The sequence below is a fragment of the Epinephelus lanceolatus genome, chromosome 12, assembly GCF_041903045.1.
Source record: "Epinephelus lanceolatus isolate andai-2023 chromosome 12, ASM4190304v1, whole genome shotgun sequence".
Classification (NCBI taxonomy): Eukaryota; Metazoa; Chordata; class Actinopteri; order Perciformes; family Serranidae; genus Epinephelus; species Epinephelus lanceolatus.
This window is the reverse complement of record NC_135745.1, coordinates 44,670,603-44,686,968: the sequence shown is the minus strand read 5'-3', so window position 1 is coordinate 44,686,968 and position 16,366 is coordinate 44,670,603. Positions and strand designations below refer to the sequence as shown.

The 16,366-nt window shown below is 38.8% G+C and overlaps 1 protein-coding gene across 3 annotated transcripts in view; it reads left to right on the top strand.

Annotated features, from left to right (window-relative positions):
* pex5lb (peroxisomal biogenesis factor 5-like b) overlaps positions 1-15,948 on the top strand; it is a 68,005-nt gene extending 52,057 nt beyond the window's left edge. Inside the window, exons 13-15 of one of the 3 annotated variants that reach the window (XR_013492473.1) lie at positions 8,702-8,859; positions 9,081-11,556; positions 11,676-15,948. Coding sequence is in view for 2 of the 3 variants with exons in the window: in XM_033650274.2 (XP_033506165.2) it covers positions 8,702-8,859; positions 9,081-9,279 (357 nt within the window). In the remaining variant the exon portion in view is untranslated. Of the gene's footprint in view, positions 1-8,701; positions 8,860-9,080 lie in introns of all 3 variants that reach the window. The other 2 variants (XM_033650274.2, XM_033650275.2) reach the window with 2 other exon arrangements.
* Positions 15,949-16,366: the final 418 nt, after the last annotated feature.

Genomic DNA, 16,366 nt, shown 5'->3' with positions numbered 1-16,366 from the left:
AGCTTGGCTTAGCCCGTGACTGGAAATTGCTGGTGGATATCAGACGGCAGCTTGTGTTCACTCCAGAGATTGCCGCCACCACCTTAAGACCTGCCTTGCTACTCTAGTCCCTTTCTCTAAAGAAGATTTACATCACTGAGCTCACCGTACCCTGGGAAGATTCAGTGGACGAGGCATATGAGCGAAAACACCTGCGCTATGCCCAACTAGCTGCTGAAGCTCAACATTGTGGCTGGAAAACAGAAGTCCGCCCAGTGGAGTTTGGGTCCAGAGGGTTTGTGGCAACATCTACCACCAAACTACTGAGGGACCTGGGAATCAGGGGCCAGAGCCAGCGCTTGGCCATCAAAGCTGCATCGGAGGCAGCAGAGAGAAGCAGCCAGTGGCTCTGGCTGAAAAGGAAGGATCCCTGCTGGTCTCCAAATAGCAATAATTGATCATAAATGGCAATAAATAATCATGAATAATTGGGCATGGGATGCAAACTCAGGACTGATCACCCTGTAGCTAGCTGCCTTTGGTGAGGGTGTATAGTGTAAATGGCCAAAACACCCCAGGAACCAAAGGAACACTACTGCATCCCAAATTTACAACTTAATCTTAGCTCATATCTACTGTTCGCCAATTGACTCTTGTATGTGCTTGCACAAAGGATTTTAACATCTTGTCCCGTGTGTTTTGGTGTTTTGTCAAGAATCATGAAAAAACGTCATAGTAAAGCATGTCGTCAGAAATCACGAATAAACGTCATAGTATAGCATGTCGTCAAAAATCACGAAAAAACGTCATAGTATAGCATGTTGTCCAAAATCATGAAAAAACGTCATAGTATATGGCATGTCGTCAAAAATCATGAAAAAATGTCATAGTATAGCAAGTCGTCAAAAATCACGAAAAAACGTCATAGTATAACATGTCGTCAAAAATCACGAAAAAACATCATAGTATAGCATGTCGTTAAAAATCACGAAGAAACGTCATAGTATAGCATGTCGTCAAAAATCATGAAAAACATCACGGTATAGCATGTCGTCAAAAATCATGAAATACGTCACGGTATAGCATGTCGTCAAAAATCAAGAAAAACGTCATGGTATAGCATGTCGTTAAAAATCATGAAAAAACGTCATAGTATAGCATGTTGTCAAAAATCACGAAAAAACGTCATAGTATAGCATGTCGTCAGAAATCACGAACAAAGGTTATAGTATAGCATGTCGTCAAAAATCACGAAAAAATGTCATAGTAAAGCATGTTGTCCAAATTCACGAAAAAACGTCATAGTATAGCATGTCGTCAAAAATCATGAAAAAACGTCATAGTATAGCATGTCGTTAAAAATCACGAAGAAACGTCATAGTATAGCATGTCGTCAAAAATCATGAAAAACGTCATAGTATAGCATGTCGTCAAAAATCATAAAAAAAAGTCATTGTATAGCATGTCATCCAAAATCACGAAAAAACGTCATAGTATAGCATGTCGTTAAAAATCACGAAGAAACGTCATAGTATAGCATGTCGTCAAAAATCATGAAAAACATCACGGTATAGCATGTCGTCAAAAATCATGAAAAACGTCACGGTATAGCATGTCAAAAATCAAGAAAAACGTCATGGTATAGCATGTCGTTAAAAATCATGAAAAAACGTCATAGTATAGCATGTCGTCAAAAATCACGAAAAAACGTCATAGTATAGCATGTCGTCAGAAATCACGAACAAAGGTTATAGTATAGCATGTCGTCAAAAATCACGAAAAAATGTCATAGTAAAGCATGTTGTCCAAAATCACGAAAAAACGTCATAGTATAGCATGTCGTCAAAAATCATGAAAAAACGTCATAGTATAGCATGTCGTCAAAAATCACGAAAAAACGTCATAGTATAGCATGTCGTTAAAAATCACGAAGAAACGTCATAGTATAGCATGTCGTCAAAAATCATGAAAAACGTCATAGTATAGCATGTCGTCAAAAATCATAAAAAAAAGTCATTGTATAGCATGTCGTCAAAAATCAAGAAAAACGTCATAGTATAGCATGTCATCCAAAATCACGAAAAAACGTCATAGTATATAGCATGTCGTCCAAAATCACGAAAAAACATCATAGTATAGCATGTCGTCCAAAATCATGAAAAAACGTCATAGTATAGCATGTCGTCCGAAATCATGAAAAAACGTCATAGTATAGCATGTCATCCAACATCATGAAAAAACGTCATAGTATAGCATGTCGTTAAAAATCATGAAAAAACGTCATAGTATAGCATGTCGTTAAAAATCATGAAAAAACGTCATAGTATAGCATGTCGTCCGAAATCATGAAAAAACGTCATAGTATAGCATGTCGTCCAACATCATGAAAAAACATCATAGTATAGCATGTCGTCAAAAATCATGAAAAAACGTCATAGTATAGCATGTCGTCCAACATCATGAAAAAACGTCATAGTATAGCATGTCGTCCGAAATCATGAAAAAACGTCATAGTATAGCATGTCGTCCGAAATCATGAAAAAACGTCATAGTATAGCATGTCGTCCAACGTCATGAAAAAACGTCATAGTATAGCATGTCGTCAAAAATCACGAAAAAACGTCATAGTATAGCATGTCATCAAGAATCAGGAAAAAACGTCATAGTATAGCATGTCGTCAAAAATCATAAAAAAAAAACAGTATAGCATGTCGTCAAAAATCAAGTAAAAACGTCATAATATAGCATGTCGTCAAGAATCAGGAAAAAACGTCATAGTATAGCATGTCGTCAAAAATAAAAACGTCACAGTATAGCATGTCGTCAAAAATCAAGAAAAACGTCATAGTATAGCATGTCGTCAAAAATCACGAAAAAACGTCATAATATAGCATGTCATCAAGAATCAGGAAAAAACGTCATAGTATAGCATGTCGTCAAAAATCATAAAAAAAAACAGTATAGCATGTCGTCAAAAATCAAGAAAAAACGTCATAATATAGCATGTCGTCAAGAATCAGGAAAAAACGTCATAGTTTAGCATGTCGTCAGAAATCAAGAAAAACGTCATAGTATAGCATGTCGTCAAAAATCAAGAAAAACGTCATAGTATAGCATGTCGTCAGAAATCAAGAAAAACGTCATAGTATAGCATGTCGTCAAAAATCATGAAAAAATGTCATAGTATAGCATGTCGTCAAAACTCTTGAAAAAAGTCATAGTATAGCATGTCGTCAGAAATCAAGAAAAACGTCATAGTATAGCATGTCGTCAAAAATCATGAAAAAACGTCATAGTATAGCATGTCGTCAAAACTCTTGAAAAAACGTCATAGTATAGCATGTCAAAACTCATGAAAAAACGTCATAGTATAGCATGTCGTCAAAAATCAAGAAAAACGTCATAGTATAGCATGTCGTCAAAAATCATGAAAAAACATAGTATAGCATGTCGTCAAAAATGAAAAAACGTCATAGTATAGCATGTCGTTAAAAATCAAGAAAAACGTCATAGTATAGCATGTCGTCAAAAATAAAAAAAAAAAACGTCATTGTATAGCATGTCGTCAAAAATCACGAAAAAACGTCATAATATAGCATGTCGTCAAGAATCAGGAAAAAACGTCATAGTATAGCATGTCGTCAAAAATAAAAAAAAACGTCACAGTATAGCATGTCGTCAAAAATCAAGAAAAACGTCATAGTATAGCATGTCGTCAAAAATCATTAAAAACATCACGGTATAGCATGTCGTCAAAAATCAAGAAAAACGTCATGGTATAGCATGTCGTCAAGAAATCATGAAAAAATGTCATAGTATAGCATGTCGTTAAAAATCATGAAAAACGTCATAGTATAGCATGTCGTCAAAAATTACGAAAAAACGTCATAGTATAGCATGTTGTCAAAAATCACGAAAAAACGTCATAGTATATAGCATGTCGTCCAAAATCACGAAAAAACGTCATAGTATAGCATGTCGTCAAAAATCATGAAAAACGTCAGTATAGCATGTCGTCAAAAATAAAAAAAAAAACGTCATTGTATAGCATGTCGTCAAAAATCACGAAAAAACGTCATAATATAGCATGTCGTCAAGAATCAGGAAAAAACGTCATAGTATAGCATGTCGTCAAAAATCATTAAAAAAAACGTCACAGTATAGCATGTCGTCAAAAATCACGAAAAAACGTCATAGTATAGCATGTCGTCAAAAATAAAAAAAACGTCAGTATAGCATGTCGTCAAAAATCAAGAAAAACGTCATAGTATAGCATGTCGTCAAAAATCATGAAAAACATCACGGTATAGCATGTCGTCAAAAATCATAAAAAAACGTCATAGTATAGCATGCCGTCAAAAATCATGAAAAAATGTCATAGTAAAGCATGTCGTCAGAAATCACGAAAAAACGTCATAGTATAGCATGTCGTCAAAAATCACGAAAAAACGTCATAGTATAGCATGTCGTCAAAAATCATGAAAAAACGTCATAGTATAGTATGTCGTCAAAAATCACGAAAAAACGTCATAGTATAGCATGTCGTTAAAAATCACGAAGAAACGTCATAGTATAGCATGTCGTCCAAAATCATGAAAAACGTCATAGTATAGCATGTCGTCAAAAATCATGAAAAAACGTCATAGTATAGCATGTCATCAAAAATCATAAAAAAAAGTCATTGTATAGCATGTCATCCAAAATCACGAAAAAACGTCATAGTATAGCATGTCGTTCAAAATCAAGAAAAACGTCATAGTATAGCATGTCATCCAAAATCACGAAAAAACGTCATAGTATATAGCATGTCGTCAAAAGTCACGAAAAAACGTCATAGTATAGCATGTCGTCAAAAATCATGAAAAACGTCATAGTATAGCATGTCGTCAAAAATCAAGAAAAACGTCATAGTATAGCATGTCGTCAAAAATCATGAAAAAACATAGTATAGCATGTCATCAAGAATCAGGAAAAAACGTCATAGTATAGTATGTCGTCCAAAATCATGAAAAAACGTCATAGTATAGCATGTCGTCAAAAGTCACGAAAAAACGTCATAGTATAGCATGTCGTCCAACATCATGAAAAAACGTCATAGTATAGCATGTCGTCCGAAATCATGAAAAAACGTCATAGTATAGCATGTCGTCCAACGTCATGAAAAAACGTCATAGTATAGCATGTCATTAAAAATCATGAAAAAACGTCATAGTATAGCATGTCGTCCAACATCATGAAAAAATGTCATAGTATTGCATGTCGTCCAAAATCATGAAAAAACGTCATAGTATAGCATGTCGTTAAAAATCATGAAAAAACGTCATAGTATAGCATGTCGTCCAACATCATGAAAAAATGTCATAGTATAGCATGTCGTCCAACGTTATGAAAAAACGTCATAGTATAGCATGTCGTCCAACGTTATGAAAAAATGTCATAGTATAGCATGTCGTCCAACGTTATGAAAAAACGTCATAGTATAGCATTTCGTTAAAAATCATGAAAAAACGTCATAGTATAGCATGTCGTCCAAAATCATGAAAAAATGTCATAGTATTGCATGTCGTCCAACATCATGAAGAAACGTCATAGTATAGCATGTCGTCCAAAATCATGAAAAAACGTCATAGTATAGCATGTCGTCCAACATCATGAAGAAACGTCATAGTATTGCATGTCGTCCAAAATCATGAAGAAACGTCATAGTATAGCATGTCGTCCAACATCATGAAGAAACGTCATAGTATTGCATGTCGTCCAAAATCATGAAGAAACGTCATAGTATAGCATGTCGTCCAACATCATGAAGAAACGTCATAGTATTGCATGTCGTCCAACATCATGAAGAAACGTCATAGTATAGCATGTCGTCCAAAATCATGAAGAAACGTCATAGTATAGCATGTCGTCAAAAATCACGAAAAAACGTCATAGTATAGCATGTCGTCCAACATCATGAAAAAACGTCATAGTATAGTATGTCGTCCAAAATCATTAAGAAACGTCATAGTATAGCATGTCGTCCAAAATCATTAAGAAACGTCATAGTATAGCATGTCGTCCAAAATCATGAAAAAACGTCATAGTATAGCATGTCGTCCAACATCATGAAGAAACGTCATAGTATTGCATGTCGTCCAAAATCATTAAGAAACGTCATAGTATAGCATGTCGTCCAACATCATGAAGAAACGTCATAGTATTGCATGTCGTCCAAAATCATGAAGAAACGTCATAGTATAGCATGTCGTCCAACATCATGAAGAAACGTCATAGTATAGCATGTCGTCCAAAATCATGAAGAAACGTCATAGTATAGCATGTCGTCAAAAATCACGAAAAAACGTCATAGTATAGCATGTCGTCCGAAATCATGAAAAAACGTCATAGTATAGCATGTCATCCAACATCATGAAAAAACGTCATAGTATAGCATGTCGTTAAAAATCATGAAAAAAGTCATAGTATAGCATGTCGTCCAAAATCATGAAAAAACGTCATAGTATAGCATGTCGTCCGAAATCATGAAAAAACGTCATAGTATAGCATGTCGTCCAACATCATGAAAAAACGTCATAGTATAGCATGTCGTCCGAAATCATGAAAAAACATCATAGTATAGCATGTCGTCCAACATCATGAAAAAACGTCATAGTATTGCATGTCGTCCAACATCATGAAAAAACGTCATAGTATAGCATGTCGTCCAAAATCATGAAAAAACGTCATAGTATAGCATGTCGTCCAACATCATGAAAAAACGTCATAGTATAGCATGTCGTCCAACATCATGAAAAAACGTCATAGTATAGCATGTCGTCCAACATCATGAAGAAACGTCATAGTATTGCATGTCGTCCAACATCATGAAGAAACGTCATAGTATAGCATGTCGTCCAAAATCATGAAGAAACGTCATAGTATAGCATGTCGTCAAAAATCATGAAAAAACGTCATAGTATAGCATGTCGTCCAACATCATGAAAAAACGTCATAGTATAGTATGTCGTCCAAAATCATTAAGAAACGTCATAGTATAGCATGTCGTCCAAAATCATTAAGAAACGTCATAGTATAGCATGTCGTCCAAAATCATGAAAAAACGTCATAGTATAGCATGTCGTCCAACATCATGAAGAAACGTCATAGTATAGCATGTTGTCAAAAATCATGAAGAAACGTCATAGTATAGTATGTCGTCCAAAATCATGAAGAAACGTCATAGTATAGCATGTCGTCCAACATCATGAAGAAACGTCATAGTATAGCATGTCGTCCAAAATCATGAAGAAACGTCATAGTATAGCATGTCGTCAAAAATCACGAAAAAACGTCATAGTATAGCATGTCGTCCAACATCATGAAGAAACGTCATAGTATAGTATGTCATCCAAAATCATTAAGAAACGTCATAGTATAGCATGTCGTCAAAAATCACGAAAAAACGTCATAGTATAGCATGTCGTCCAACATCATGAAAAAACGTCATAGTATAGCATGTCGTCCAAAATCATTAAGAAACGTCATAGTATAGCATGTCGTCCAAAATCATTAAGAAACTTCATAGTATAGCATGTCGTCCAACATCATGAAAAAACGTCATAGTATAGCATGTCGTCCAAAATCATGAAAAAACGTCATAGTATAGCATGTCGTCCAACATCATGAAAAAACGTCATAGTATAGCATGTCGTCCAAAATCATTAAGAAACGTCATAGTATAGCATGTCGTCCAAAATCATTAAGAAACGTCATAGTATAGCATGTCATCCAACATCATGAAAAAACGTCATAGTATAGTATGTCGTCCAAAATCATGAAAAAACGTCATAGTATAGCATGTCGTCCAAAATCATGAAAAAACGTCATAGTATAGCATGTCGTCAAAAATCATGAAATATGTCAAAGTATAGCATGTCGTGCAAAATCATTAAGAAACGTCATAGTATAGCATGTCGTCCAACATCATGAAAAAACGTCATAGTATAGCATGTCGTCCAAAATCATTAAGAAACGTCATAGTATAGCATGTCGTCCAAAATCATGAAAAAAAGTCATAGTATAGCATGTCGTCCAAAATCATGAAAAAACGTCATAGTATAGCATGTCGTCCAAAATCATGAAAAAACGTCATAGTATAGCATGTCGTTGAAAACATATTTATGTACAGAACACATAGTAGACAAAACGTAAGTGACCAGATTAGTCCAGGAGTCAGTTTTAATCCTTTATCAGTTACAGTGTGTGTGTGTGTGTGTGTGTGTGTGTCTGTGTGTTCAAATTAGGATTGGGCGATGTTTGGAAAATCAAACATTACAACATTTTTGACCAAATATCTCAAAATTGCTATTTTAATGATAAGTGTTGACCACTGGTGCTTTCACTTTGTATTTACTATAATATCGTCTATAATATGAATTTATCGGATCTATGATCACGAGAATCAGAAAATGACATCACTTCACTGTTTTCAGCTTTTATCACCAGCAGAAGTCGACACTCATCGTCTGCTCTGGTGTGCTGATGTTATATCCACACACCATCAGGCCCTGTTTGAAACCTGACACGTTGATGCTGGAACTTGAGGTCTGAGGGTCAAAGGGAACCATGCTGGATCACCTGGTGGTCTGTCTGCAGACCTTCGCCTGGATGTAGTGTGATGATGTCATGACTTTATGATGATGTCATGACGATGTTACCTTCCTGTGTGTTTCCTCTTCAGGACTACCTGCTTTGGAACCGTCTGGGTGCGACACTGGCGAATGGAGACCGCAGTGAGGAGGCCGTGGAGGCGTACACCAGAGCTCTGGAGCTGCAGCCTGGATTCATCCGGTCCAGATACAACCTGGGGATCAGCTGCATCAACCTGGGAGCTCACAGGTAACACCATCAGCTGTCCTACCTGTGACTCACACAAACGTGGGCTAAAACACCAGAGATACAGAACCAAACGGTCATAGTAGCGTTGGCTGTACCTACTTGATGTGACCCGTTGATGTGTTTGTTTGTAACTCTCGGTGATCACAGTGATTTCATGCTCTTTAAAATGAACGTATTCAGTGTGATTACAGTCCTGGTCTGACCTGGTTCTGGTCCTGCAGGGAGGCGGTCAGTAACTTCCTGACGGCTCTGAACCAGCAGAGGCGGAGTCAGCGCTGCAGCCACCAGCAGATGTCGGCGAACATCTGGGCCGCCCTGCGAATCGCCATCTCCCTGATGGACCGGCCCGAGCTGTTCCAGGCCGCCAACATCGGGGACCTGGACCTGCTGATGAGGGCCTTCGACGTGGGCGACGTCTGACGGTGACGGGGGCGGCCTGGTCGGACTGAAGGTTGTCTGTCGGGTCAGCTCAGAGGAAGTGTGAGTGTTGTCTCCTAGAAACAGAGGACCAAAGGGGGACATGGGCTGGATGTGGACAGTTTGGTATGAAACCAAAGAGACAATGACGTCCGCAGGAAAATCCTTCGCAATATAACAGCACAACCCTTTAGCTTTCTTTAAGAACACTGTCCTGTTGTCTTGGCGCCGATGACGTCATCAGCAAAGCGCGTCTGCACATCCTTCCGGTCCTTTAATGTTTAAACCGTCCAGAATACGAGTCTTCTACATGACCAGAATACAAGTCTTCTACATGACCAGAATACGAGTCTTCTACATGACTACAACAAGCTCAGGTCCTGTTGGGCCCATAAATGGGCCCACCCTCAGATTCATTTGGTTGTCATTTTGGCTGTGGTCATGCTAGAAAGTTCTTAAGTTGCACAGAGGCCACTTTTCCAGGGTACAACATGCTCCTGGAAAATCTCCTGTCTACACCTTAAAATGAGCTGTATGCAACTTTGGGCCCTGTTCTCCTGTTATGGACAAAAATGGGCCCCATTGAAACCCATTATAAAATGCAAAAAACACACATTTTTACCTGGTGGTTATTTTTTCCCAGAAAGATGATTTATCTGTTTTCATGGCTTAATTCACAACAGGGGAAGTCAAAATATAGGTTTCTGAGCAATTTTGGAAAATTCATTCAGGAATACTATTGTAGCACCTTTGCAAAAAAAAGGGGTACTGACAGGCTGCTCCCCCCATGCAGCGCTGGACCCCACCTGGCCAGACACAAGAGGATGAAACTGGTCCTGTGTGCAAATCATTTGCTTAAATTCATGATTAGAGTAAAGTTCATATGTGCATTCAAATATACCAACAGCTAATTGTGAAGTTGTGTTGTCTGATTTTCACCAGCTTGCACATTTCATCAAAATTACCAAATTTCCTTTAATTTAGTCGAAAAATATTGCATTGCAATCACTGGGCGCGCGTTCCCGCGGGGCGCGTTCACGTGTGTGTGAGTGGGTACGTGTATGGGACATGTGCATGTGTGACTTGAAAGGAGTTGACATATTATCTTTATTTGCAAGCAGCAGCTGCAAAACTAAAACTTGTCACAGCAGCTCCAGAACCGGAGATCCAGCCCGGTTCTATCAGCGGACCCTCCCAGAGCGCTCGCGGGGAATGCTGCCTCGCTTCTCCGCTAAGATGCGGGAGGGAGACCGCTGAAAATTTTTACGGCTTTTTTCAAAACTCTGATCCGAGCATTATCTTCATTTGCAAGCAGTAGTTGTAAAAATAAAACTAGGACGGTAGTTTCAGACGCAGAAATCCAGCCCGGTTCTTTCAGCGGGTGCTCCCACAGCGCTCGCCGACAATGATGCCTCGCTTCCCCGCTAAGATGCGCGAGGGAGACCGCTGAAAGATTTGACGCTTTTTTCAAAACTCTGATCTAAAATATCAGATTACGCCGCTTCCCCTTGGTCGATCGAGGTCAAATAAAAAGTGTTATGATCGCTGAGATCCCCTCTTTGCGATGTGTGCCCAAAAACAGCGCCGCTTGACAAACAAAGTCACGTGATCAGGCCATTTCGGTGACGTGACACCTAAAAATTCACTGCGCATGCCAATATAAAATGAAAAAAACCCTCCAGCAAACTTTATGCAAACAAATCAGTGTGGACACTATTCAAAGGCACACGTGTGCCTGTTCCAATAATAGTAGGAGTAAATCAGATTATTATTGTAATTATTGATATATTGCAATTTTTCAACTTTTTTTTAATAATGGTATTAGCACTCCATCATTAAAACAGGTCATGAAAAGGTTAATTTATAAATATATTGATGAAATAACACATCACACACCAGAAAACAAATGAAATTAAGCAAAAAAAAAACAAAAAACTGTAATACATATTTTTACTTTTACGTGGTGTCGGTTAGAATCCATAGGGCCCAAAAATGGGCCCAACAGGAGCAACGTTAGTCCTAGTTAACAGGACCTCATTCCTCTTTTATATTTCATCATATTTTAGTTTGAAGTCTCAGTTTTTATTTCCTGTTAATACAAACTCGACTCTACAGAAGAGCGTCAGAAAAACTACACCAGAGGAAGATTTGGCGTCAGGTTTTCAGATTGTCCGTCCGTATGTCTTGTTCTTGTGAACAAGGAATTTCTTCAGATTTGGCACAAACGTCCACTTGGACTCAACAATGAACTGATTAGGATTTGGAGCTTGAAGGTCAAAGGTCAGTGTGACCTCACAAAACATGTTTTGGTCCATAACTGAAGAATTCATTCACTAATTCTGACCAAACTTGACACAAATGTCTGACGGGATAAAATACTGAAGGTCAAAAGGTCAAAGGTCAGCTTGACTGTGACATCATCATGTTTTAACGTCATATCTCAGGAACAGAAGGGGAGACATTTGGTCAGATACTGAATTGGTGACTCTAATCTTGAAACTGTGCTGATTGTATAGATCTTCTGTGTGTGAAGCATCCATGTTTTCACTGACATGGATGGAGACTGTCAGAGACACTGGTTGCTTAATCGCAGGAAAAAAAAGGAGCTACACTCAAAATAAATCCGAACTATATGACTGAACCATGTGGGACTTTAATTTGAAAGGACAGACACAGGAAGTGTCCACGCTCAGCAGTCAGACAGGAGTCAGGTATCGACAGATATCTTTCCCTTCTTCTGTAAATATTCAGTCTGATGAACATGTTGATCATGTTAGTGCAGGGCTACTCAGAGCTTTACATCTGTCCCACGGACGACAGGCCGACACACTTACACACAGCTGCTGGAGGAAGATGAGCTCAGTGCTCAGGGTTTCAGGTGAACAGGATATATGATGCTTGTTATATGAGCTCTGCTGAGTGCGACCGAGCGGCTAACTTCCTGTTTAGCGCTCCACTAACATGATGATAAAACAATTGAATCCATCGGCTCTTCCAAATGTTCTCAGACTGAATGGATCAAATCCTGACGGTGACACGAGTCATTTCTCAGGAGCTGGGCGACACGTGACGAACCCCAGAAACTGCAGTACCGCTATTTGGCCACTAGGAAAACTGTCTTCCTGGAGATCTGGGTGGAGCAGACGTCTCTGTTTGTCTGTAATCTTTAGTCCAAGCAGTGCTGCTGTTCTCATTTACATGCTCATGACACAGAGAAACACTGGGCATGTGCGAACTGACGATAAGATAAGATGCACTTCAGAGATTTGATCAGGACTCCAGAGCTGACACATGTAGCTGCTCACATGGTGAATCAATCATTCATAAATACAAGTCTAGGCCACATGTTGCACATGATGCATCACAGCCCTGACACATGATCTGCATGAGGTCGATATAAACACACAAACATACAGTAATCTTCACACACACACACACTGGCACACATCAATACACAACCACCATGTTCCTCACAACACTGCAGACACCTGTGGCTCAAACGCTTTGTTTTACACCCTCACAGACGCACAGTGAGTTTATAAAGACCCTCACCTCACAGGGCATTTTAACAAACGTCAGTTTATACACACATACACACACACACACACACACACACACACACACAGAGGAAAAAACGCTTTATAATTATTCGTGAACAAAGGAAACGTGTCCGCAGGTCTCGTAGCTGATGTAGAAATGAAACTCCTCTCCAACACGTTTGATGTGAAGCAAAGAAGAAAAGCAGCTGCACTCACCTGACAGGTCTCAGCCCGTCGGCCATCTTTAACACAAACTGCTGCAAGAAAAGAGAGTTATTAATAAAGTTATTGATCATTGCTGACCCGACAGTTTGCAGGTCTCTAAATAACGTGTAATTATTATTTTAAAAAAGAAAACACAGTAACTTCATAAATAACTTTTGTCTTTGTTTTCTGTTTGTAACTGTGACCTGCAGTCAGCGCGCATCGACTGAAACTGTGACAGACGGACGTCATCATGTCGTGAGAAGGCTGGAAAATAATTTACAGTCATATTCAGAATAACGTTATGATCTGTAATATTCATATATTTCATTTATTTTATTGAACCTTTATTTTAAAAGTCAGTTAATTAATTAATGAATTAACTGTTTAACAGCCTGTCAAAGGCAGAATAACCGAAGCTGACTTCCTGTTCGTCGTCAACACGTTACATCAGAACCTTTAAATGACGTGTTTGTGATTTCAGTCTGATCAAAGCAGATTTGAATATTAATTTGAATCTGAACTTTGATTGTCAGCTCTCAGGAGTTTTAATCTTAAAGGACCTTGAAGGTGAAATTATTGTCTCATCTCTTCTGAACCTTAAAGCTCAATATTAAATTATTATTATTATTATAATTATATTCTTTGTTTTAAATTCACAATTTGAATTCTGACAACTTCATTTCGATCTTTCAAATTTCAGTTTTAATGTTGCCGTTAAACTTTTTGGATCCTATCTGATGAAGCTTTAATGTTTTGGGATGAACAGGAGCTCAGGGAGGTCAGTGATGAAGAGGAGGAGGACGATGCAGAGTTATGACTGCTGAGGCTGCAAAAATCACAGACCATGAATCATGTATTTATTTTTACGTACTGCTCCGCCCTCACGCCACGATCACACAGGAAGTGGTTTGCAGGTCACAAAACACGAAGCGCACCGCGCTGATTTTTTTTTTTCATTGAATGCTGCTTGTATAAACACACTCGCTGCACCTTTTTATTGTTGCCAGGCAACCACCCCATCACCTCCTCACCCTAACCTTCCTGTGTGATCAGTCTACTGTTTGTGTATCCTGCAGTAATCAGTGTGTAGCTGCTGCCATGTTGAGGCAGAGGGTGCTGTCTGTAGCTCTGGTTGAGGGTGAGAGGCTGTCAGCAGATAAACAGAGATCTGTGTGGGTACATGAGACCCTAAAAAAGAGGCTGGATCATGGGGAGTACCACCAGTTGGTCCAGGAGCTTCTCCTCCATCATGGACGTTTACAGTACTGCACTTATCTGCTGTTTTCTATTCAGATGGTGCTAACTGTGCTTTGTAAAGTCGTATAGCTCTGGGTATCCAGCAACCACTACCACCAGTTTCTCCTCCATTGTTTACCAACTGTGAACTTGTTGTCATGACCACCACAGAAGCCCCGCCTCTCACATCATCCCATTGGACAATGGGGGAAAAGCAGAGATGACATGGGGCCTTTTCTGCTCTGAGAGTTTTTCCAACTCGAGGAGTTCAGGCGCCTAGAGCACAGAAACACGAGGCACAAAGTTTCATTCTCGTTAAAAACTGATACAAAAAGCTGCTGAATCACTTCCTGTGTGATCGGGCACAAAATCAAGCTGTACTACTTGGTCATAACTCTGCACCCTGAACTCTGACGCTTCTGTTTGTGTTTCTGTAGCATGAAATTTAAAGTAAAAATATCAAGTTGGTGATTTGGAAGATCTAAACGTGATGTGCAGATAAAACGCCACAGACGGAGGTCAGCCTGCTGCTCTACTCTGAAATATCTGTAGTTTGTTGTACCTGTGCTCACTGCAGGTTATAACACATGATATCCCTCTGTCATGGTTATTTTGTTCACTACTGTCAGTCATCTGTCTGCAGCTCAGTCATGTGACATCTCTTCAGCTGAGCAAAGGATTGTGGGTCAGAACAGACAGTAAAACACGCTGGCGTACAGACGGCACATTCAGCTCCTGCTGTTTGTAGCAAACTGCTTTCATGTGTCGGGACATGTTCGGCCTCTTTCTGGGTGCGAGGACACACACAGACTCCACACATAAAGTGAGTAACCTGCAGCGAGGTGACCTCCACCTGTGAGCCTGAACCACACTGAAGAAGAACTCTGACACAGGAAATTAGAAATCTTCATCACTGACGTGGAAACGAAACAAACGTGATGTTTGTGTCACTTTGTTCCCTTTAAACTCTGAAAGCCATAACACGTCCCCGCTGATCATCAGAGGACTGTAAATGTGTCCGCTGCTGCACAACGTTTCAAAACTCAGCTGCTGCTCCGTCAGGATGTTCTTCATCATCATCATCATCAGCAGCAGCAGCAGCAGCAGCAGGTGGTGTCGCCTCCTGCAGGAACACAAAGGAACAGCAGGTTGAAGTGACGCCACCTGCAGGACACCAGCGGCTCAGTTCCTCTTTATAAAGCTGCTGGTTTTTTTTGTTCGTTAAAAACTCGACTGTTTTGTTTCTGTGTCGTTTCACAGTTTGACATTTTATTTTGACGGTGTGTGTTTCCTCACTTACTTCCTGTTGCCGGCTCTCAAGTTAATCTTCAGTTTGATCCTGCAGCAGTTTCTCTGCTCGATGCACAAAACACTCAGACAGCAGAATCTATTTATACTGCATCAAATACTGTAACCTTAATATCTGCAATATCTCATGTTAACCTGTCGTCAGCTGCCTCTGTACTCGCTCTGTTTCAGGTCGGAGGTTCGTTTAAAGACGACCTGAATTATTTAACCTCCAGCTGAGAGCTCATCGGACTGAGAGTGAAGGAAACGTCTTCAGAGGCAGACGAGCTGAACGCACACACATAAATACAGATTTAATAGACACAGAAACACTGACCTGATGTCTACGGGGTGCCGTTTGTAAAGTGTCTCACGCTGAAAATAACATCAACATTTTGCCACATTTAGCTTCAAACAATGTTTAAAAAAGTATTGTGATTTTTTTTAACGTCACCTTTTACCACATTTACAGCAATATTTGTTAACTTAGAAATATATTAAATAGTTAAATCTAAATATTAAATGTGGCACCTAAATGTTAAATGTTAAATCTAAATATTAAATATAAATCTAAATGTTAAATGTTAAATCTAAATATTAAATATAAATCTAAATGTTAAATGTTAAATCTAAATATTAAATATAAATCTAAATGTTAAATGTTAAATCTAAATCTAAATGTTAAATCTAAATGTTAAATATAAATCTAAATGTTAAATCTAAATGTTAAATATAAATATAAATATAAATGTTAAATGTTAAATCTAAATGTTCTGGGTGAAACTAAATATTTAGCTAATATGCAAATTCACATTGCCGGT